Raw genomic sequence first — 23,382 nt, 5'->3', positions numbered from 1 at the left:
AAATCTGAATGCTAATTTATAATGCCATGTCGGGGAAATAACTGATAAACTTGGAATGGTTTCCTAGACTGTTGGTCCAGGTCCCTGCAACCTCAATTTTGGCCCTAAAAAACAAAAAATTTGTAGGTCAGTTATAGGTTTAAAAACAAGAGAAAGAGCCTTAAACGGGGTCATTTGGTTGACAAGGATGATCCAATTTTATATTTGGCATATCCAGGGAATTTTTATCTTTCCAACCATTAAAATGATCAACAGGTATTGTCATGTGGCAAAATAACTGTGGGTGTGGAAAACCAAAAGCTTTGTTGCCCTACACCTTCCCTCCAAAACTTAAACCTCAGAGTTTGTAAATGCAGACTCAGGGTAGGAAAGAATGGGAGAAAACCAAAAGCCTTATAAATGTAATAGTAGTTCAGATAAGCACATAACGCTGTAATAGATTTAGAAAGGAAGGTCCATACAACAAACTAAGACCTGAAATACCTGATAGCAAAAGTCAAACTTTGGAATACTAGACAGCAAAGACATTGGCAGAGTGGCCTTGGAGCCAAAGAGGAGGTCGATAGCTTAAAATAAGAACCTCACTCTTCTTTGTCAAATTCGATCAGCAATGTAGCTCAGAAGCGCATCGATGGGCTTACTGGTATCAACATCTAAGTTATCCTTTCGGCTTTTAATCTTAATTCTGGCCAAGTAATCAGCAGGGATCCAAGCGAAGCTAAGCATTGCCGGTGTGCTGCCGTTGACTTCGGGGTCCTTCAATTCCTGAGCTTTCATTACCCACTCAGGGTGGTAAGTCACCTGGTACCATGCTGATGCCTTCTGTTCATATATTGCATTCTTCTCATCATCTGTGAGTTGCTGGAAGTCCTCAGCCAAGTTCTCAAAAACACATCTGAACTCTTTCCTGAGTGCATTATAGGCACCACTGAGCTTCTCTTTCTGATCCCGTTGTTTCTTGCTCTTGGGCATGGACCATATATGTCCTGTAACCACCTCTTCCTCCCGGTTAACTCTGTACTGGGTCAGAAGAGCTCTCAAGTGCCCATCATACGTGCACTTTTGATTCCAGGCATCAACGATGAAACCTGCAGAACCTAGAATATCAAGATCTGAATCAAAAGGAATATCTTCTGGTTTCAGCTCTGAATTTTCTGCCATTTCTTCATCGGGAGCATCTAGAATTTGGCGATATAGTCTTCCCAAGACCTTTTCCGACTTGTATGACATGTTCTCACCCTTGCCCATGAAGTCTGGATAAATTTTCGGTTTTAGTAAGTGAGGCAGGGTAACAAGCTTTCCAGTTTTTGGGAAGTCTACTGCTGTGGCAGCAAGCTCTGCTAGTTCGATGCATTTCCCATCCAAGGCTCCATCTTTACTCTGGTCTGCGTGAACCACATGAGCATTGCAGATCTTACCTAGTTGTGCATTCACCATGGAGTCCATGAAAAAGTCAATCATGTCCTGTTACACAAAAACCCAACACAACCATGAGAAAATTTTGTTAAGTTGCAGTGCTAAGACAAGGTGTGCCTGGTGTGGCAATGAATCAGTTCCACTGTTGTGATCAGGTAAATTATTCCATTTCCTGATATGCGTCAGCCAATACTCAATCCTATCCCGACATTTAAAAGATGCATAATAAGGAGTTAAACTCATACCATGAGCTTGGGTTTAACTCTACTCCGTAGTCTGTAGAATCCCAAGTGTTCCACTTGTCTTTCATATGTGAGTCTAGACAAAGGTCCGTCATCTATCTTCAAGAGTAACTAGAATTATATCAAGAAATAGATGACGGACCTTTGTCTAGACTCACCTATGAAAGACAAGTGGAGACACACTAAAATCCTATCTCTACTTTATTATAAAGGTGAAGGGAGAGAGAGAGGCAGTCACAGAAGTATAAGAAAGAACAAGAGGTCACACTAAACAGTATTAGTCACCTGTTGTAAAAATTGAGCTTAGCAGACACACTAAAATCCAGAGAGAGAGAGAGAGTAAAAAACATAATCTCTTGGGGTGAAACTTGTTTTTACAGAGTATTTTGCTGCACATGCTTTGATAAACCAAAGTAAAGGCTGTGTCTGGTTGCAAGGAAAATTGAAGGGAAGGGAAGGGAAGGGAAAGTTTTCAACTTAGTAAGGAAACTTTTGTAATCATTATTCAACGTGATTGTATAAATTACTTAAATTTCTTATCATATTTAGAAATGATACTTTTTATTACATATGAATAATTGCTTTAGAAGTTCGTTGAACCCATCTAGAAACTGTAACTTATTCAGTCCTAATCCATTCCTCCTTTCATTACCCAAAACAAAATAAATAAATAAATAAATAAAAATAAAAATAATTAGTTACCGAAAGTAGATAGAATAATTGGTCCAAGACTTCTCGTTTGAAGGTAGAAGGAGAGGGGAGGTGGGGACGTCTTTTGTACCCAAACCAGTTGGCACATTGCTGAGGCTTCTGATATTGCTCAATAACAAATAGTTTGGAATATTGCCTTGGCAAAACATTTTGTATAGGCATCATAGTCTTTCTGTATCTGGAATGTCTTATTAAACACTATGAAGTATAAGTCCTTAAGCCATAACATATTAATGCCCCAGATACTCCATGCAACCTAGTAAATTCTGAGTGTACCACCCAAATAACACTTTCAAACACTGTAATTGCAACTAATTCACAGCGAGTTACACCAACAGAAATCAGGAAAAATGGTAACTGAGAAAATCTTGAAATCCGGAATCCCGCATCTAGTACTCTATATAAGAAAGCTCTACTGTTCCTACTAAAGAATTTAATCTTACTGCATAGATCAGTGATATAATGTACATAGCCAAAATAGAAACAAATATTTTCACAGAGAAATTTTTGCACGTAAAATAATGTACTTATGGTAACTATAACACAGGTATAAGTTGACATTATTATGGCTAGGCAAAAAGCTACCTGGCGATTGACGGGGCGTGGCAACTTTTTGGCTTTTACAGAGTCAAAATCCATTGGCGACCAGCTTTTCTTGCTTGGAGGTATGAGAGTTTCTTCCCAAGTCACAAAGTATTGATCCCCATCAAGGTCACTTCCAGATGCTTCATTTGTATGTGGCCTTTCACCCTTCTGAGGGAAAACCAAACAATCAACAAGATGATGCAAATCAGGCACATCTACAGCCTCCAGAATCCGAATATCCCCTGGATGAAGACAAGGATTTTTAGCTATGGCTACAATGCCCGTGATTACTTCTACATTCTTCGTCTGAGAAAATCTGGATCCATGTTTTGAAAAATAATTTTGGGGTGAAGGTTTTGAGACTTGGATAAAACATTGTCCATGCTCAAGTACCCCTAATTCATCGAAGCACCCCATCATCCATCGTCCTTTAGGAACAAAAATCCTCGCCCTCTCCAGAAGGTCTCCCATCTGGGATGCTCTTATACAAGATAGCATCCCTCTAAGATGTGGTTCTGTCTGAGGCTTGAAACCGGCACTCAGCAGAATCGCTGCGGTATTTCCTTGTTCACCGCATGATGAGATAAGGACATCAAAAGCTACATCATTGTTCTCCTGCATCTGGTTCAGTTTAGAAATCATGGTATCTTGCATATTTGAGAACATGTCATCTGGGACATCCAAGGCAGAAAGCAGAGTTATAATCTGCCTGTTTAAGAACCCTGGTTGGAACCGAGTCCATGATATGACCTCCAGCATTGTGTGCTTAGACTCAAATTTGTTCATGCTTGGACTTAAAAAGAGAAGGATCCCATCATCTTTTCTTGGCCAACAGGTGATTACTCCCTTGAAACCAGCATATCTGATCTGATAGGCAGAAGGAGGATTAGCTGTGAGGTTCAATATCTCCGCAACTTCCGCTGCTAGTGGAGGACTTATTATGCCAATTCCATCAGAAAAGACATATCCATTCCTCTCTATATCTGGAAAAATTTTGACATTCTCTAGCGGAACATCAACTGTGGCATAGGTGGATGAGAAACACTGACCCATTCTAGCTGCACACTTCGCAACATTCCTATCATCGAACTTCCCCATCCATCTGTGGATATCTTTCACCTTCACTTGTTTGTCTTCAGCAAAAAACCAGGCAGAACAGTCTGTCAATTGACTAGCTGAATAGGCCAGAAAGGAATACTTCCGACCACACAAATAAAATCCTTCATTCATAATGGTCTTTATCCTTTGATGAACTGTGGTTTTCTGCATGTAGGATTTTGATGTGATGTCCCACACAATAGGAGCAACTCTATAGGTTAGAACACCAGAATTCAGCTGTTCAAATCCTTCATCCATGAAGACTACCCTTAGGAAGCTATCATTTTTTTCTTTGTATTTCCTGAGAACCCGGTTAGAACGTTGCACCTCTGGTGGAAGACAGTAAGCTTTGGTCGGAGTTATTACTAATCTCCTTACTTCAGCATTATCATCTGAACCCCTAGAGCTCATGAGAAGCTTAGGATTCTTCTTCAACCATTCTTGGACAGCTTTCAGCCTCTTGCATGTGTCGAACACTGGATGCCTATAAGAGTATATATGCGTTAATGCTGTAACATTCACCTCCCTTGACTGACTTCGTAGTAATTTGAAAAACTCATCCGACAGCAGGTGTTGGTTGATGATACCTTTATGAATAACAGCATTTACCAAAAACATTATCTCAAAGGGTATCCCTTCCTTGTCCTGAACACAGAAGAAGTGATTTGATATTTGCATCCCAAAATTGGGTTCATCTTGGATCCTTAGCCGTTGTCTAGGATATTCCAGTACCCTCTGTTCTATTAGATAATGCATGGCCTTCTCCAATCTCAATCCAAAACGGGCTGGGACTGAGATCCTGTAAGAACTGCACCTGCCAATCACTCTGCTAGGTGTAAAATCTGTAGTCCTGATCCAAGGATCCTCATCGTCCAACATATCAATTGGAACTGTGTCATAGATGTCATCATCTGCAGTTCTATAGCAGAGATGAGGAGCTGAATCAAGTTGCAGCAAAATTATTTTTGAATGTATGTCTGTATATTGTCTGAAGTAATTGATGTTTCTCACCAAAAACTGCACATTGAAGTCACATTTAATCACTGCATGTCTCCTTGTGCCTTCAAATGAGAAAGGGGTCTCCTTTGAAAATTGGATCTTGCAGGTGGCATCAAAAGGATCAACAAGGAAGTTAACTCCAGAAGTGGGTCCTTTCCAGCCAACTAGGAATTCATTTGGGCTAACGAGAGACCCAATCTCAACACAGGCTGGAATCTTGAAAGGATGTATATCCCTCCTCCTCTGATTTATGTGAAATGGGCTATCGGGTCCCAAACTCACCTTCAGAGGGTGATGGTTCAGAAAAAGCTCAGAACGCTCAGCAGCATTGTGTGCGGCCATTCTTGGTTCATGGGATATAAAATGCACGAAGGCGTGAGGTACCACCTTCTCGTAGTCATCTTTTATTTGAACTGCCTCCATGTTTGTGATATTGAAGTCTGGGTAGGACCCTGGAGGTGTCCAAGATGTCTTCAGCCTACATCTCCATACCCCTCCAATTTCATTTTCTATGAAATCAGTGAGGTCTAGTGCTGTGATGTTTCTGTCAAATCCACCAAAGCCAACTTGAGGGACAATAACATTCTTTTCATTTCTCTCCATATCTGAAACATAGAATTGAGATTCAGTAAAAGAAAAAAAATAACTAAATGCAAGTAATTTTGAAAGTCCTCTCATTTTGAGTCCAATTCAAACCTATAGATTGAAAAATTGCAGTAACACTTAGGTAGACCCACAATGCAGAAGAAATCATTTATATTACAAGCTCAATTATGGACTTTATCATTTCTGCAATAATTAACTCACAGCAGAAACTAAACCAAAATTGTCACAGGAGAAATGAAGACAAGTTTCCATTTGACCCTGGGAGGGTCGGGAAGAACAACACCCAATTCTCAGAGAATCAAGAATATGATTAAAAATTTCTTATATAATGGGATTAATATCTTCTGTCCACAAAACAATTCGCTAAATTTTTCGAAAACATACCTTAATTTTTAACTCATTCCATTCCAATAGAATTGAGCTAGGAATCCTCTACAAAAATGTTGATTGATTGATTAAATCAAAGAGGAAAAGAAATTGACTGACCATGTCGGTTCAAGTGAAGAGAGCATACATGAGACTGCAAACAGCCAGAGCAACTCAAGGCAGTGCAGAGATGTAGAAGTGAAGCAGAAATAAGCAAAAATAATATGAAGCGATCAAAACAAACATTTCAGTCAAAATTCACTTCTTATCCTTTCTGAATGTGCATTTTATATAAAATGACTGGGAAACAAAAACATAAAAATGGAGTATTGTAATCTACAATTAAAATCTTCAAAATAATATGAAGAAATAGAAATAAATGGAACTGGTTTTCTGATCAGTGAAATTTAAATACTAGTAATAACAAAATCAAGATTAGTTAAGCTCAAGGTTTAGGGCATTGATTTGTTTCCTATAGCACATGTCCTATATGTATCTGTTCTTCACTCCAGCAGTGCAATGCTAGAATTAAAATGAGAGTTTTCTTTAATAATAAATTGCATCAAAACTATCAACCATCTTCGAACAAATACATTATGGGAAAATTGATATCACTAAATACACAAGTATAGTTTGCAAGTAAACCGAAGACATAAAGCTACCTGCCCATAAAATTACTTTCCAAATGCATTTATTAAAAATAATAGAAAAAAGAATGCATTAATAAATATTATTGGTCATTACAACCAAATAGGACTAACCATTTTGTTCTTCAATAAACTCTGTTATTTTTCATTATCTAAAAATACAATTAGCAAGCAAAATGCCAATATTGATTAGTGCATAATATAATTAACTAGAATGGGCTCCATGTTGTGCATGGTAAATTTAGAAAATTAATAATTAACTATAATTAAGATGTAAAATATAATTTTTTTGGTAAACAGATGTGAAATATAGTAGAAATAGGGACAAGGATCAGAGGGATGCGATTTATCATCTACATCGATCATGTAATCCTTGCATGGTTTGCACCCATATTTTGTAGATAGGGTAGATCCCAAGGTTCTTGTGAGAACAATAATCTTTCACCGTCCTTGCGGGAATCGATATCCTCCTCTTTGGAGAGGACTCTATAGATAAAGTAACTATCTAAATTAAGGTTTAGGATCCATGAACATAACTCCCAATATGACTATAAAGGAGACTACTTAAACCATGATAATGGGTACGTATCTAGTTGCAGACAAGGAAAGGTGTGAAGCAGCTCAATCCACTCAGTTAAACCTGTCATCATAGTTATTTAGTATTTTCATAAGATAATAAATATTCTAACCGTAAACACAGATATCACATCATGATCAAAAGAGATATCAAAGACGACGTGAATCTCAAAAATGAGGGAAAAGAAGGAGACTCAACTAAATCTAGCTACGCTACAAAAGTACAAAACAACATTAGTATGCAAAATATATTCTAATTAAACAAAACATTATATGACAGGATAATATGAAAGAAGCTAACCTAAGTTACTGTTTATAAATAAAAGAGAAAATAAAATCCTAATCTACAAGCATAATATTCACAAGAATATCATTCTATACAACAAAAGTCCTAAATATCATAATAAAAAAACTAATGACATATGAATGTATGTAAAAAAATATTTAAATGTAAACCCTAAATCTATATGATTCTATCATAAAATCATGAAACAGAAACAAAATACGTTTTTAGAAAATTCAGATAAAAATAAAGGAGGTAAAACTACCAAAATATTTCAACATGCAAAATCTATCCTAACATGAAAATAAAACTACGAAAAAATTACAAAATAAAAACTTAATCTATTCTAATACAATGAATGTTAAAAAACACAGAACATAGCATATAAAATATAAAAATTCGAGTGCAAAAAGTAACTTAATTTCTTAGAATACAAACATGCAGAAAATAATACAATAAACATAAAATAAGATATTAAAAATAATAAAAATATGCAAGACTCAATGACGAACCTAACCTATCAAGGGTTTTTTTCACATACCTCCCCGAGGTATCACTTAATTATAAAAATACTCTTCAATTTTGGAAAATTCTATGTTCTCTCTTAACGTTCTTAAAAATTAACACATACCCCCATTCCGTTAGTATAGAACTAACGATGTTAAAAAACGAAGGAAAGATTAATTGCAGGTATCCTCCATGGTCTGAGAACTATGCACCCTCTCGGTCCCTGCAACTAACAGTTACAAAAAAACAAAACAAAAAAAAAAAAAAAGGAATTCAAATAAGAGTAAAATCCCAACAGTTTGAGATTTTACAAACGATAACCATGGAGGATTATCCTTAGTAGACTAATCCAACGCAAAATTATCAATCTACCCCTAATAGACTAACCCAACACAATAACCCATCTATCTATGATCATAACAGATAACCAGCGGGATGTTGTCGGAGATGTTCAATTTCTCACCTGGGGCAGCTACTGCCGCCAACCTTTTGGACAATCAGATCTCATCTAGTTACCGTCTGTCACGGCCATCACCGGCGGCTAATGAGTGGTACGGTAACAGATCACAAGGTATGGTAGGAGGGTTGGGTCATTTGGGAGATGGGAAGCATCACCAGATGAATAGTAATAGAGTTCCAAAGAGGGAAAAGAGAGAGATGAATGATGGATGGATTGATTGTTGTTGCTGCAAGTGAGACTCCTTTCCAAGAACATGGATTTTGCTGCAAGAAAATAAAAGAAGAAGAGAAGAAGAAGCAGAGGAGGGGTGAGACTTGCGCATACCTGCCCATTTTAGTGTGGAGGTACTTATCCTACTTAACGTATTTTGAAGGGAGTAATAGAAAGACAGGGAAGACGAAGAGTGTGGAGCAGAGAACCGAGGGAAGGGGAAGGGATTTTGTTGCGTTTGTTGTTGGATTAAACAGAGAAGGATAGGCAGCAAAGGGTCCTAGGTTTTTTCGACGAAGTCGCCTTTTTGGAAAATCAAATGGTCTTACCTCTTGATACTGGGCTATAGGATTTTATGAAAAATCGATGGTTGTCGTTGCAACTCATCTTCCCTGAAGATGAAGATGAGTTGCAGGTTTTTATTAAAAAATTTTTTTAAAGGTATTTTTGTCAGTTTACCTTTGTTTTTAACATTGTTAATCCTACATTAACGGAATGAAAACATGTGTTAATTTTAAGAACCTTAGGGGCACGTAGAATTTTCTAAAACTGAAAGATATTTTTATAATTAAGTGATATCTCAGGTGAGATAAGTGAAAAAATCCCACTTATTATGATCAAAATTATGCAAAAAATTAAAGCACAAAAAAAAAAAAAAAAAAACAGACTGCAAACTCTAAAAGAAATTTTTAAAATAAATATAAAATATAAAAATTTACTTAATAAAGAAAATGATATTAATTAACTAAATACATGAAAATACCCATATAGTGCATATTACAATCATAAAGCATTGTCCTATTAATACAGCTACCCAAACGTAAATGGAATAATTCACTTCCCCTTTTGGGTTCATAAATATCCTCTTAGGTTTTAGTATTTTCTAAATTACCCTTTAAGATCCTATTTCCTTGGCTGCCAGCCTTGCTACAGGTGTAGCAGCAAAATTTCGTCCATCGGTGATAATGTCAATGTGATCGGCAACTTGAAAGATACTTAACCAAATGAAGTGAAACAGGAGGAATATGAAAATACATTTAAAGAAAAAGAAAACAAGATATTATGGAGATCTTGAGGGTGCACATTTCAGGTTAGAGCGCTGGCTGGCAAGTCGTTGCAGTGAACATAAAAATCTGCCAAAAAGGTGCATAGACATACATGCAAGGGGCTGTTATTACATGAGAGGATAAATAATTGGATTTAAGGCTAAAATTTGATACATAGATAATCTATATCATTCTCTAAACATCCAACGGACAGAATTGTCAAATTATCCTTCCACGTGGAACAACTAAGTAGTAGACCACATAAGGTTTTGTGATTTGCGTAGACCACATAACCTTTTGTCAAAGAAAAAAGGGAATATATCAGGAAAAAATAATGAATTTTAATGTTATAAGATTTTTTTTAATAATTTGATCAAACTTAAAAAGTAAAATCAAATAATAAAATGGGGGGAATCAAAGTGCACACAAAAAATATCCCCTAAAAATAAATATCAATTAAATTATATGAATCAAAATCACAATAAATATTAGTAATCTAGACAATGTCATTTATATCCAACAGTCGAAATACACACATCATCTGTCCATAAGGCAAAATAGATGTCTTGTGAGGTTTCAAAAAGTGCTTGTAACCTATTTCCTATTAATGTCAAAAAATATTAAATAAATCTAGAGAATAAGATTGCCATGCTGCCAGTGCAGTTCCTCTCTCAAATGAGTTTTTTTTTATTGTTTCCTCTCACCTACTTTGAAAATATGGATTACATATGAATGATATTTTTTTCAAAACACCCATTGGTGTGCCATGCACATTCTTTCCCATGTTGGCAGCATGGGGACCATCACCAATAAATATAAAAGAAAAATTTGAGGACAAAAAATGATGATACTTTCACTATGAGACAGCAACATCATATCCTATATTTTCGAACACAGAGAAGTAATATTATATGTTTTAAAGCCTCTCTAATTCAAGCTCAGTTCTAATTACCACAATAAAATCTTGTTCTTAAAAAACAATATGGGTAAGATTCTGTGAAAATGGTAATGGTGTTCTATGATATCTATGAAGATGAAAATATATAGGATCATCATCAGAGAGAGAGAGAGAGAGAGATTGAATTAATCCTGCATTTCATTGAAGGATTCACAAACAAGAAGTATAATAAGCAACTCCATCAAATTCAATGCAATTGCAAGTTCATAATTAAAGCAAAAGAAGAACATTAGTTAGAAAGACTGACCTTCTTGGCCGTTTGAGAGATGGAAGTGGGAACTAGATTGAGGTGAGGAGATACTAGCAGTAGTCTAGCACTGGAAGCAAAGCAGATCACAACAGTGCATTTGGTGGGGGGAAATGTGGAATTGGAAGATGTGGGGTTCTTATAACTTAATTCAGATGGAAAAAGTTGGGATGAACAGTGGCTGTGAGTGTTTTTCTTGGGCTGCAAGCTCTAAACATTGAATCGATTTATCAAAAGAGAAAAGAAAACAGTGAGTGGAAGAGACATTAATTAGTAGAGGAGAAGAAGCTGCAAGAAGAGTGGGGAAGAAGCCTCCTTTTTTTGTCCTTTTTGGTGCAATTCAAGGGCCCATCGGCCATCAATCTCAATAGGACTCCATAAGGAGGCAATGAGGGGACCCACAAGGGGTCAAATATGGTACCCAAAGGCTCCATTTCTTGGAAAATAATTAAATGTGGATTAGGTGTCGCTAAGGAAACTTGAACCACTGATCAAGCGTCTGACGCAATTCTCCCAAGAGAATAGCGAACCACCAGGGCAAGCCCTGGATCGACGGGAAGAAGCTTCCTTACATGAGTGGGGACTGGGAAATGTCATGATGCAGTCCTCCAAAGGATTAGAGGCTAACGATATCTCCCCTTCATTAGACCCATAGGATTGGTATCTTTTTATATCAATCAAGACTACAAAATCAATGTTTAGAATAGATTTGGAGGAATAAGAATCCTTTTCAGTACTCTTCACTCTCCTTTGTCAATTCAATATGATTGCATCTTAGACTTTTTAATAACCCCAGCCCCAAGAAACCCAAAGAATCATAAAAGTGAGAGGTAGAAGGAGGTAGAGGTGGGGGTAGTGGGGACTCCTCCACTTGCATCTGGACAACATGGAAAGTTAAGTCAGGACTCAGGTTGCTTTCTCTCTGCGGACAGGTCAAGTCAAGTCAAGTCCCCCCCCCCCCCCCAACAACAACCATTCTTTCCCTTCAGTTATTAAAGCTCTTAATTAACATCGTTTAAGTTGGCCCACTCAGGCATGTAGCTGCTGCCAACAACAACATGCTTGAATTGGAGCATGTCTCTTTAAATCCTGATAGGGATTTTTGTATATTAAGACAAAAGGGTTTCAGTAGCTTTCATCTATGAATTTTTCTGTTTTTTAAAAAAAAATTCTGTTATTCTTTGCTATTTTTTCCTTAATTTATATGTTCTGTTGACAGATTTTGTGCTTTTATGTTCTTTCATTTCCTGTTGATTTGGGTTTCTAAAATCTTAATCAGTGTTTGGTTATGGTTCTATACCATTTTCCATCACGTTTTAACATCCCTTTGATCAAGATCTTCTTATGTAACATGTATTTTTTTTTTCATATTAGGCTCTATTCACGTATAGGGGTATTTTGGTAATTTTGCATATGCATAATTTTCATGGTTTTATTTTATTTTCTACTTGATGCTTGGGATGTTTATTTCCATGTGTTTTTCCTTCTTACGATAATGGTATATCATGTTTTACTTGAGTAATGGCATTTCTGTAATTTTTAACATGTTCACTAACCCTCTTACATATTATTCTAAAGTATAAATAATAGTTAAACTTAGGGTTTTGTATTTTCAATTCCTTTACTTTCAATATACTAATATTTGCATTGCAACGCAACGCAATTAGATAGAGTAGAGTACTTGTCTCTTCCTCTTTCTTTTTTGCTTTGTTTCAGTAATTTAGCGTACCTATCTATTGTGGAAGTCTGGTATTGGGTGGACCAAGATGCTTAACATTTTCTATCAAAAAATAAAAAATAAAAACTAAAAAATGCTTAACACCTTTTTTTATGGATTGTAATCTGACATGAACCCAACCCTTGGTCTGACCAGTTCAAAGTGGAATCAATTGTTTGTTTTATTTACATGACAACTCTCTGTCATTGAGACCTTAGACCTCTTTGGGGTTTGACATCCGTTGTCGGATGGATAAGTTGATCAACCTAATTCACATAAAAGAAAAAAAAATTCCAGTTTTGTGTTAAATATGTGATAACTAACAATTACAAAAAAACCTGAACTTTAGATGAATTGAGGGGGAGGGAAAGCCAGAGTAGGAGGGGAGAGTAGGGGTGTCAATGGGTCGGGTTGGGTCGGGCCTGCCCTAAACCCTGACCCGACCCTAGAGGCCTTAACCCTGACCCTGACCCTGACCCGACCCTGTCAGGGTCAAGAAACTCTCAACCCTGACCCGACCCTGTCAGGATCGGGTTGGTCTTGATTTATGGCACCGTCCATGTGTCTCATTAGACCATGTTTTTTTAACATAGGATCTCAACTTATGGGACAACTAATAAATATGTTGAAAAAAATGGCGTGTGTATAAACTCTCTCTCTACAATTGTAACGGTGTCCCCTCAATAGGCCTGGAAGCTTATAGGGGCTACAACTAAATAACAATCATGTCAGTGACTCTTTTTATGGTCCTGATCAAAATAGTAGATGATCTACTCTTTTTATGGGTTCCCACTTCATGATGATGACAAAGCTAGTAGTTATCTTTATACAATTCTCTTCTATTTTTTTTTTTGTCAAGAAAATACTTATATTAAGTATATAATATATATATATATATATATATATATATATATATATGTAATATTATATACCTATAATTAATACAGGGTCGGGTCGGGCCGGGCCGGGCTAGGCCCAGGATCTAAACCCTGACCCGACCCGACCCTGTCAGGGTCAGACTATAACTAAACCCAAACCCGCCCTCAGGGTCGGGCCCGGGCCGGGCTCAGGGTGGGTTCGGGCCAGCCGGGCTTTATTGACACCCCTACTAAAGAGCAGGAGATGTTATTTTTATTTTTAAATGGTGCTTTTCTTTTTTGAGGCAAGTTGTGTTTTTTTTTTGGTAACAATTTAGAACTGCTAATAATAGAAATTTTTAGTTAATTTTGTATTAATTGTGTCACAATGGGGAGGGTCTCAATTTATATTTTCCTTATTTTTCATGGTATCTTCTCATATTAGGTTTGAATTTGGCTTGCTCTAACGTTTTAGTGTGACTTTTTAAGTAGAACATAGTGGGACTGTGATGGTAGTTTAATTTTTGGGAAAATTTATCATTATAAGATTACTTAAAATTAGGTTTTAGTTTACCAAATTATCCACCTAATCTTTCGTTTATCTAATTTACTCAAAATACATATTGTTATTAATAAAAACTATCCAAAATAAAGTATCACTCCTTCATCGATCCTTCATTTTTTGGTTTTCAAATTGCTGCAATTCTTTTGTTGTTTCTTATTATGGCTCGTTTTGGAACATTATTATTTTGGCAATATAGATTGGATTGAGAAACAAAATATATATCTTATTAGTTGGAAATAGGTTTAGGATATTCTTGGATCATCACCAATCTTTGCCATGTGGATTGATGATTTAGTCATTCTATTCATTGTATGGAAAGAGAGTTCCTTAAACCAGATATCTACCTTATTTAATCTTGTTTTTTACAATTATTGTAAGAAATATAATGTAACTGGCAATAGTATGAGGCTTATCTGTATTATATGACAGTTTGTATGTCACCGAAATATCAATATACACCCTCTTGTATCATTGGAATAGAAGACAGTTGAGTTGAGTCCATAGTTAATAAATTCGGGTACGGCGATGATATGAGAAGTTGGGAACAGATACGTTCGACAAGTAATCGGCAATATGACAATAGTACGTTTTTAAAAAATCCGGCGCAATAAAACGCGTACGGCAATGATATGGTTCGTGTTTAATATGTGTATTAATATGGTTGTTCAGTAACGGGAACAAAAATACGGGTTTATCCAAGTAAAAATCAAGGAGCAAACTGATTTTTTTGCAGTTGAATTCTAATCTCTCATGCCTCCATGAACACTTAAAACCAATATGGCTTTTCAATTTGAAATCATTTCTCATTAACACTTAAAATTAATATGGCCACCAAAACTATTAAATAGTTGCACCACCTAATCATTTATAATCAATAAAATAAGAAAACATTAACATAGAATTTTATTATCCTAATAAAATACAAAAACATACCGATTTGAATTGAGAGAATGACAATCTAATCAAAATACAATACAGAAAGCATGCATAGCCTCGTGAAATCCAAAATAAAAAACGAGAACAACTATCCATAGAGCTTGATTAAGGGAAGACGAAAAAGAGGGACAAATTCAATCAACCCCCCCCCCCCCCTCCAAAAAAAATCCCTCCCAAAGGAAACAACATTTAGTGATTCTTCCAAGTATTTCAGCTTTGATGAATCCAAATTCCAGACTAACATAAACCCTAAGAGGAGAATCGAGAAAATAATGTCATAAGCAACGAAGCAAAAGAAAATACCAATTGAAGAAAAAGAAGAAAGGGATTACCCTGCACCATGAATCGAAAACAACTAACACAAATTAAAAAAGAAAAACCTAGTTCGTGAAGAATTGCAAATCTATATAAACTTATCAACACACACACACACAGAGCGAGAGAGAGAGAGAGATGAAAGATACCTGGATTTGATGGATATGGACTAGAACTAGAGTCTTCAAGGTTGATCAAAGAACCTGAGTGCTCACCGGATTGGGGGTTTTAGGTTTTACGTTTGCTAGAACGAGAGTCTTTAGGTTTCAGGTTTGGGGGTTTTCTCACCGGCCTTTGGGCTTTTAGGTTTTAGGTTTTAAGTTTTTATTCTGTTTAATTAAAATTCATAAATATGTATTAATACGAGATTAATATGGTAATTAATACGGTGTTTCTTTAGAGTTATGTATAAAATTATACTACTTGATAGAATACGGCAAGAGTCGGATTATTGATTCATATGGTCGAATACGATAATTAATACAACAATTAATACGTGAACATACTAACTATGGTTGAGTCCTATCAAATGATATTGTCTTTAAGGTTTTTAAACGTCCCAATTTGTGCAATCTGGGTTGACCATGTAGAACCTAACACGATGTAGAAAAGAATGGAAAAAATGCAAACAACAATCACACACTACGCACAAGGATTTACGTGGTTCGGCAAGATTGCCTACGTCTACGGTGAGATGAGATCTGTTTCACTATCAATGGAGAGTAGGGTTACAGTCGCTCGTTCCTCATGCCTCTCTCAAATTTTCATTATAGAGAAAGAACTCTCACTAAACACATAAGTTGCACTACTAAATGTGACTACCGAGAGAATCCAAAGACTATACTCACTAACTCATTGACACGGTAGACTAAGATGCACATGAAAACAAAATAGAGGACTGCTTCCAAAAAACTGTTAGAGAAATGACCAAGACCTCTTTTTTTTCATAAGAGAAAGAGAGAAAAAACAACCAAGGAGTGTCTACAAAAGATGCACCCAAATAAAAACCACAATCATATTTTGAATCTTTAATTTTAAAAAATCATTTAAAATTCCAACAATTATCTTCACTTTCTCTTCAATGATTTTGGGGTTTCATCAAAAAAAAAAAAAAAGGATTTGGGGTTTTAAGATAATTTTGAAACATTATTGTCTTGGCACTATAGATTGGATTGAGAATCAAGATATTTGATTAAACGACATGGGTAACATTTCCGCAAAATCTGAATGCCAATTAATGATGTAGGCCATTGATAGGTTTAAAAACAAAATAAAAGAGCCTCAAACAGGGTCATTTGGTTGGAATGGATGACCAAAGTTTATATTTGGCACATTCTTGAAATGACCAACAGGTTCTGTAATGTTTGCAAAATGATCTTTTGATGTGGAAAACCAAAAGCACTGTTGTGCTGAAACTTACTCTCTAAAATTAAACCTCAAAATTGTAAATGAAGACTCAGGGTAGAAAAGCATGGGAGAAAACCAACACCCTTTTAAATGTAAAAGTAGTTCAGACAAGTACATCACACTGTAATAGATTTAGACATGAAGGTATCTCAGGTAAGAAGGTCCATACAACAGACTAAGATGGTTGATACAACAGACTAAGAACTTCAAATCTGAAAGCAAAAATCACACAGTGGAATACTAGAAAACAAAAGACATTGGCAGAGTGGCCTTGGAGCCAAAGTGGAGGCCAATAGCTTATGATAAGAGCCTCACTCTTCCTAGTCAAACACGATCAGCAATATAGCTCAGAAGCGCATTGATGGGCTTACTGGTATCAACATCAATGTTATCCTTTCGACTTTTAATCTTAATCCGGGCCATGTAATCAGCAGCAATCCAAGCAAAGCTAAGCATTGCTGGTGTGTTGCCGTGGACTTCAGGGTCCTTCAATTCCTGGGCTTTCATCACCCACTCAGGGTGGTAAGTCACCCGGTACCATGCCGATGCCTTCTGTTCATACACGGCATTCTTCTCATCAACGGTGAGATTCTGGAAAGACTCATCCACGTTCTCAAAAACACATCTGAACTCCTTCCTGAGTGCATTGTAGGCACCATTGAGCCTCTCTTTCAGCTCAAATTGATTCTTGCTCTTAGGCATGGACCATATATGTCCTGTCACAACCTCTTCCTCCCGGTTAACTCTGTACTGAGCCAGAAGAGCACTTAGATGCGCATCATACGTGCACTTTTGATTCCACGCATCCTTGATGAAACCTGCAAAACCTGGAATCTCAAGATCTGGGTCAAAAGGAATGTCTTCAGGTGCCAGCTCTGAATTTGCTTCCATTTCTTCATCAGGAGCATCTATGATTTGGCGATATAGTCTTCCCAAGATCTTTTCCGACTTGTATGACATGTTCTCATCCTTGCCCATGAAGTCTGGATAAATTTTCGGTTTTAGTGAGTGCGGCATGCTAACAAGCTTTCCAGTTTTTGGGAAGTCTACTGCTGTGGCTGCAAGCTTTGCTAGTTTGATGCATTTTGCATCCCTGGCTCCATCTTTACTCAAGTCTGCATGAACCACATGAGCACTACAAATCTTACCTAGCTGTGCAGTCACCATGGACTCCATGAAAAAGTCAATTATGTCCTGTTACACAAAAACCCAACACAACCATGAGAGGTTTTTTTAACTTGCAGTGCTATATTAGGTGTGGCAATGAATCAGTTCCACCATTGTGATCAGGTAAATTATTCTAGTTCCTGGTATGCCGTATGCGTCAGCCAATACTCAATCTTATCCCGACACATTTAAAAGATGCATATTAAGGAGTTAAAACTCATAAAATGAGCTTGAGTTTAGCTCTACTCTGTGAAATTCCATGTGTTCCACAGGTCTGTCATAGCTGGGTCTAGGCAAAAGTCCGTCATCTATCTTCAAGAGTAACTAAAATTATATCAAGAAAAATGTTTTCTGAATCACAATCTTTTTCATTTTCATTCATTAAAACTTAGCAAGATGTCATAGTGATCCAGTTAGATTTCTAATTGGATATTAAGACGTAGTTGAAACTCTGCTAATGGTCATGCTAAAGGCGATAAAAGAAAAAAAAATCTGGCCTATATATAAAACAAAATTTTCTTTTTGTTGCCAATAAAAGGGGTTGAGGCAAAAAGAACTGAAGGGAGATGGTAAAATTTAGTTATTTCAGAAGCAGTACTATGTTAAGAACTGTTGAAATACAGCAGCAATTATGCTGCATAGTATTTGAATCAATAGGTTCTGTGGTTGAACCCAATGGTGATTGAGCATCCCAAAACAACACATGATTAAAGCATAACAGACATAACAGCAATACTTTACAAGTATAAATGGTCACTACCCAAGAAATTTCCAACAGTACATATGAATAATTGCTTTGGAAGTTTGTTGAGCCCATCTGGAAACTGTAACCTTAGTCAGTCCTAATCCAGTCCTCTTCCATTATGCAAAAACAAACAAACAAACCAAAAATGATTTACTGAAAGAGAATAGTATATTTGGCCCAAGACTTATTGATTGAAGGTAGAAGGAGAGGGGAGGTGGATGACGTATGACCCTACACCCCCAAAAAACGTCAAGAATATTTTAGCAAATTGCTGAGGCTTTTGATATTGCTCAATCCCATTTAGATGGGACAAAAATTTATCAACAAATAGCATGGGATCTTGCCTTTGCATAACATTTTGCATAGGCATCATTGTCTTCCTATTTATGGAATGTCTTATTCAACACTATGAAGTATTAATCCTTAAGTCCTAACATATTAATGCCTCTTTACCAAAATAAATATATAGCATACTACTCCATGCAACCAAGTAAAATTATGAGGTACCACCCAAATAACACTTTCGACGGTGAAAATTGCAAACCAAGACACAGACAGTTACACCAACAGAAATCAGGAAAAATTGTAACTGAGAAAATCTTTAAATCCAGAGTCCAGCATCCAGTACTCTATATAAGAAAACTCTAATGGTCCTATAAAGAATTTAATGGACAGCACTTACTGCAAATAGACCGATGAAATAATGTACCTAGACAAAATAAAAGCAAATATTTACACCGCTATGGTAAGTTGACATTATTAAGGAAAGGCAGAAAGTTACCTGGCGGTTAACGGGGCGATGCAACTTTTTGGCTTCCACAGAGTCATAATCCATTGGCTGCCAGCTCTCCTTGCTTGGAGGTATGAGATTTTCTTCCCAAGTCACAAAGTATTGGTCCCCATCAAGGTCACTTCCAGATGCCTCATTTGTATGTGGCCTTTCACCCTTTTGAGGGAAAACCAAGCAATCAACAAGATGGTGCAAATAAGGCACATCTACGGCTTCCAGAATCCGAATATCTCCTGGATGAAGACAAGGATTTTTAGCTATGGCTACAATTCCAGTGATTACTTCTGTATTCTTCGTCGGAGAAAACTTGGATCCATGTTTTAAAAAACAATTTTGTGGTGATGGTGTTGAGACTTGGATAAAACATTGTCCATTCTCAAGTACTCCTAATTCGTCGAAGCAACCCATCATCGATCGTCCTTTAGGAACAAAAATCCTAGCCTTCTCCAGAAGGTCTCCCATCTGGGATGCTCTTATGCAAGATAACATCCCTTTAAGATGAGGTTCTGTCTGAGGCTTGAAACCGGCACTCAGAAGAATTGCTGCGGTATTTCCTTGCTCACCACATGATGAGATAAGGACATCGAAAGCTACATCATTGTTCTCCAGCATCTTGTTCAGATTAGAAATCATGGTATCTTGCATTCTTGAGAACATGTGATCTGGGACACCCAAGGCAGAAAGCAGAGTTATAATCTGCCTGTTTAGGAACCCTGGTTGGAACCGAGTCCATGATATGACCTCCAGGATTGTGTGCGTAGACTCAAATTTGTTCATGCTTTTGCTTAGAAAGAGGAGGATCCCATCATCTTTTCTTGGCCAACAGGTGACTACTCCCTTGCAGCCAGCATACCTGATCTGATAGGCAGAAGGAGCATTAACTGTAAGGTTCAATTTCTCCGCAACTTCTGCTGCTAGTTGAGGAATTATTATGCCAATGCCATCAGAAAAGACATATCCATTTCTCTCTATATCTGGAAAGCTCATGTTAACCTTCTGTAGCGGAACATCAACTGTGGCATAGGTGGATGAAAAACACTGACCCATTCTAGCTGCACACTTCGCAACATTCCTATCGTTGAACTTCCCCATCCATTTCTTGATATCTTTCACCCTCACTTTTTTATCTTCTGCAAAAAACCAGGCAGAACAGTCTCTCAATTGATTAGCTGAATAGGCCAGAAAGGAATACTTTCGACCACACAAATAAAATCCTTCATTCATAATGCTCTTTATCCTTTGATAAACTGTGGTTTTCTGCTTGTAGAACTTCGATGTGGTGTCCCTCACAATAGGAGCAATGCTATGGGATAGAACACTAGAATTCAGCTGCTGAAATCCTTCATCCATGAAGGCTACCCTTAAGAACCTATCAGCTTTTTCTTTGTATTTCCTAAGAACCCGGTTAGAACGTTCCACCTCAGGTGGAAGACAGTAAGCTTTGGTTGGAGTTATAACTATTCTCCTCACTTCAACATTATCATCTGATACCCGAGAACTCATGAGAAGTTCAGGGTTCTTCTTCAACCATTCTTGGACATCTTTCAACCTCTTGCATGGGTTGAACACTGGATCCCTGTAAGAGTACATATGCGTTAATGCTGTAACATTCACCTCTCTTGGCTGGCCTCTTAGTAATTCGAAGAACTCATCCGACAACAGCTGATGGTTGATGATACCTTTATGAATAACAGCATTCACCAAAAACATTATTTCAAAGCTAATCCCTTCCTTGTCCTGAACACAGAAGAAGTGATTTGATATATGCATCTCAAAATTGGGTTCATCTCGGATCTTTAGCCGCTGTCTAGGATGTTCCTGTACCCTCTGTTCTCTTAGATAATTCACGGCCGCCTCCAATCTCAATCCAAAGCATGCTGGGACCGAGATCCTGTAAGAACTGCATCTGCTGATCACTCTGCTAGGTGTAAAATCTGTAGTCCTGATCCAAGGATCCTCATCATCCATCAAATCAAATGAAACTGTGTTATGGATGTCATCATCAGCAGTTCTATAGTAGAGATGAGGAGATGAATCAAGCTGCAGCAGAATTACTTTTGAATATGTGTCTGTATATTGTCTGAAGTAATTGATGTTTCTCACCAAAAATTCCACATTGAAGTTGCAATTAATCACTGCATGGCTGCTTGTGCCTTCAAATGCGAAAGGAGTATCCTTTGAAAATTGGATCATGCAGGTGGCATTAAAAGGATCAACAAGGAAGTTAACTCCAGAAGTGGGTGCTTTCCAGCCAACTAGGAATTCAGTTGGGCTAACGAGAGATCCAATCTCAACACGGGCAGGTATTTTGAAAGGAAGTATTTTCCTCCTCCTCTGATTTATGTGAAATGGGCTCTCGGGTCCTAAACTCACCTTCAGAGGGCGATGGTTCAGAAAAAGCTCAGAACGCCCAGCAGCATTGTGTGCTGCCATTCTTGCTTCATGAGATATAAAATGCACGAAGGCGTGAGGTACCACCTTCTCGTAGTCATCTTTTATTTGAACTGCCTCCACGTTTGTGATGTTGAAGTCTGGGTACGACCCTAGAGGTGTCCAAGATGTCTTCAGCCTACATCTCCATACCCCTCCAATTTCATTTTCTATGAAATCAGTGAGGTCTAGTGCTGTGATGTTTCTGTCAAATCCAGCAATGCTAACTTGAGGGACAACAACGTCCTTTTCATTTTTCTCCATAGCTGAAACAAAGATTTGACAATTAGTAGAAGAAAAATATTAACAAAATTGCAAGTAAATTTGAAAGTCCTCTCATTTTGAGTCCAATTCAAGTTTATAGATTGAAAAATTGCAGCAGAAAACAAGGTAGATCCACAATGCAGAAGAAGCCATCAAATATTACAAGCTCAATTATGAACTTTATCATTTCTGCTTTAATAATTAACTCACAGCAGAAGCAATTAAACCAAAATTCTCATAGGAGAAATGAAGACAACTTTCCATTTGACCCTGGGAGAGTCGGAAAGAACAATATCCAATTCTCAAAGAATCAAGCATATAATTAAAACTGATAAGAAAATGGGATTAATATCTTGTGTCCACAAAAAATTTTTAAAATTTTCCAGGACATACCTTAAAGTTTATCTCATTTCATTCATATAGAATTGAGTTAGGAATTCTCAACAAAAAAGTTGATTGAATAATTTGATTAAATCAAAGAGGAAAAGAAAATGACTGAGCATGTCAGTTCAAGTGAAGAGAGCATACATGAGATTGCAAACAACAGAGGAAATCATGGCAGTGCAGAGATGTAGATGTGAAGCATAAGTAATTTATAATCTTCAAAGAAAAAAAATATTTTTATATTCCTAAATCTATTAGCAGGAAAATTGATTCCATTTGTTATAATTTTTGGTGTGATGGCAATGAGAAAAAAGAAAAAACTCTCTCATCTCCTGGAAAAATATGTGTGCCTCCGTGTCTAGGGGTAGTATTGGGTTTCAATCTGCTCGAATTCAAAACAATGCTCTTCTTCTTCGTTTGGGGTGGAGATTATTGACTGAAGGTCATTCTTTGTGGGCTAAGGTCTTGAAAGCTAGATACTTTCCTTACACCTCTCTCTTTGACCCTAGTACCAAACTGAAAAAAGGATCCTGGACTTGGAACAGTATCACCTGAATCCTTACACCTCTTCGATCCTTTAGCTTTAGAAGAATTGGGAACGGCCTTGAAACCTTCTTCTGGACTGATCCTTGGGTCCCCTCCATTCCACTTTTTACTATCAAACCAGAGGCATCTCAAAGAGTTTTTCCTAAAAAAGTCAGTCTGTTCTATTCTAATGACCATTGGAATTAGGGATGCCACCCCTTCCTTAGTGCCCAATATTCTCAACATTCCTTGTTCAAATTCTAGAGACTCTTGGTGGTGCACACTTGCCAAGGATGGCCGCTTTAGCACTAAAAAAGCGGCTT

At 37.1% G+C, this 23,382-nt stretch overlaps 3 protein-coding genes across 7 annotated transcripts in view; all 3 read right to left on the bottom strand.

Moving 5' to 3' along the window:
- Nucleotides 1-374: 374 nt before the first annotated feature.
- Nucleotides 375-23,382, bottom strand: part of LOC122667048 (RNA-dependent RNA polymerase 6-like) — a 27,237-nt gene continuing 4,229 nt past the window's right edge. The window contains exons 2-5 of one of the 4 annotated variants that reach the window (XR_006333750.1): nucleotides 19,448-22,152; nucleotides 17,048-17,948; nucleotides 16,946-16,975; nucleotides 375-566 (exon numbers count right to left, since the gene is read on the bottom strand). Coding sequence is in view for 3 of the 4 variants with exons in the window: in XM_043863219.1 (XP_043719154.1) it covers nucleotides 17,079-17,948; nucleotides 19,448-22,152 (3,575 nt within the window). In the remaining variant the exon portion in view is untranslated. The other 3 variants (XM_043863219.1, XM_043863221.1, XM_043863218.1) reach the window with 3 other exon arrangements.
- The window catches only part of LOC122667049 (RNA-dependent RNA polymerase 6-like), a 53,195-nt gene continuing 46,635 nt past the window's right edge, over nucleotides 16,823-23,382 (bottom strand). Inside the window, exon 6 of the mRNA XM_043863222.1 lies at nucleotides 16,823-17,049. The gene's annotated coding sequence lies outside the window, so the exon portion shown is untranslated. The remainder of the gene's footprint in view (nucleotides 17,050-23,382) is intronic.
- LOC122667050 (RNA-dependent RNA polymerase 6-like) overlaps nucleotides 16,823-23,382 on the bottom strand; it is a 21,662-nt gene continuing 15,102 nt past the window's right edge. The window contains exons 3-4 of one of the 2 annotated variants that reach the window (XM_043863224.1): nucleotides 17,048-17,064; nucleotides 16,823-16,975 (exon numbers count right to left, since the gene is read on the bottom strand). The gene's annotated coding sequence lies outside the window, so the exon portion shown is untranslated. Of the gene's footprint in view, nucleotides 17,065-23,382 lie in introns of both variants that reach the window. The other variant, XM_043863223.1, reaches the window with a different exon arrangement.

This window comes from Telopea speciosissima, chromosome 7 (assembly GCF_018873765.1).
Source record: "Telopea speciosissima isolate NSW1024214 ecotype Mountain lineage chromosome 7, Tspe_v1, whole genome shotgun sequence".
Classification (NCBI taxonomy): Eukaryota; Viridiplantae; Streptophyta; class Magnoliopsida; order Proteales; family Proteaceae; genus Telopea; species Telopea speciosissima.
This window is presented reverse-complemented; position numbering and strand designations above follow the sequence as displayed.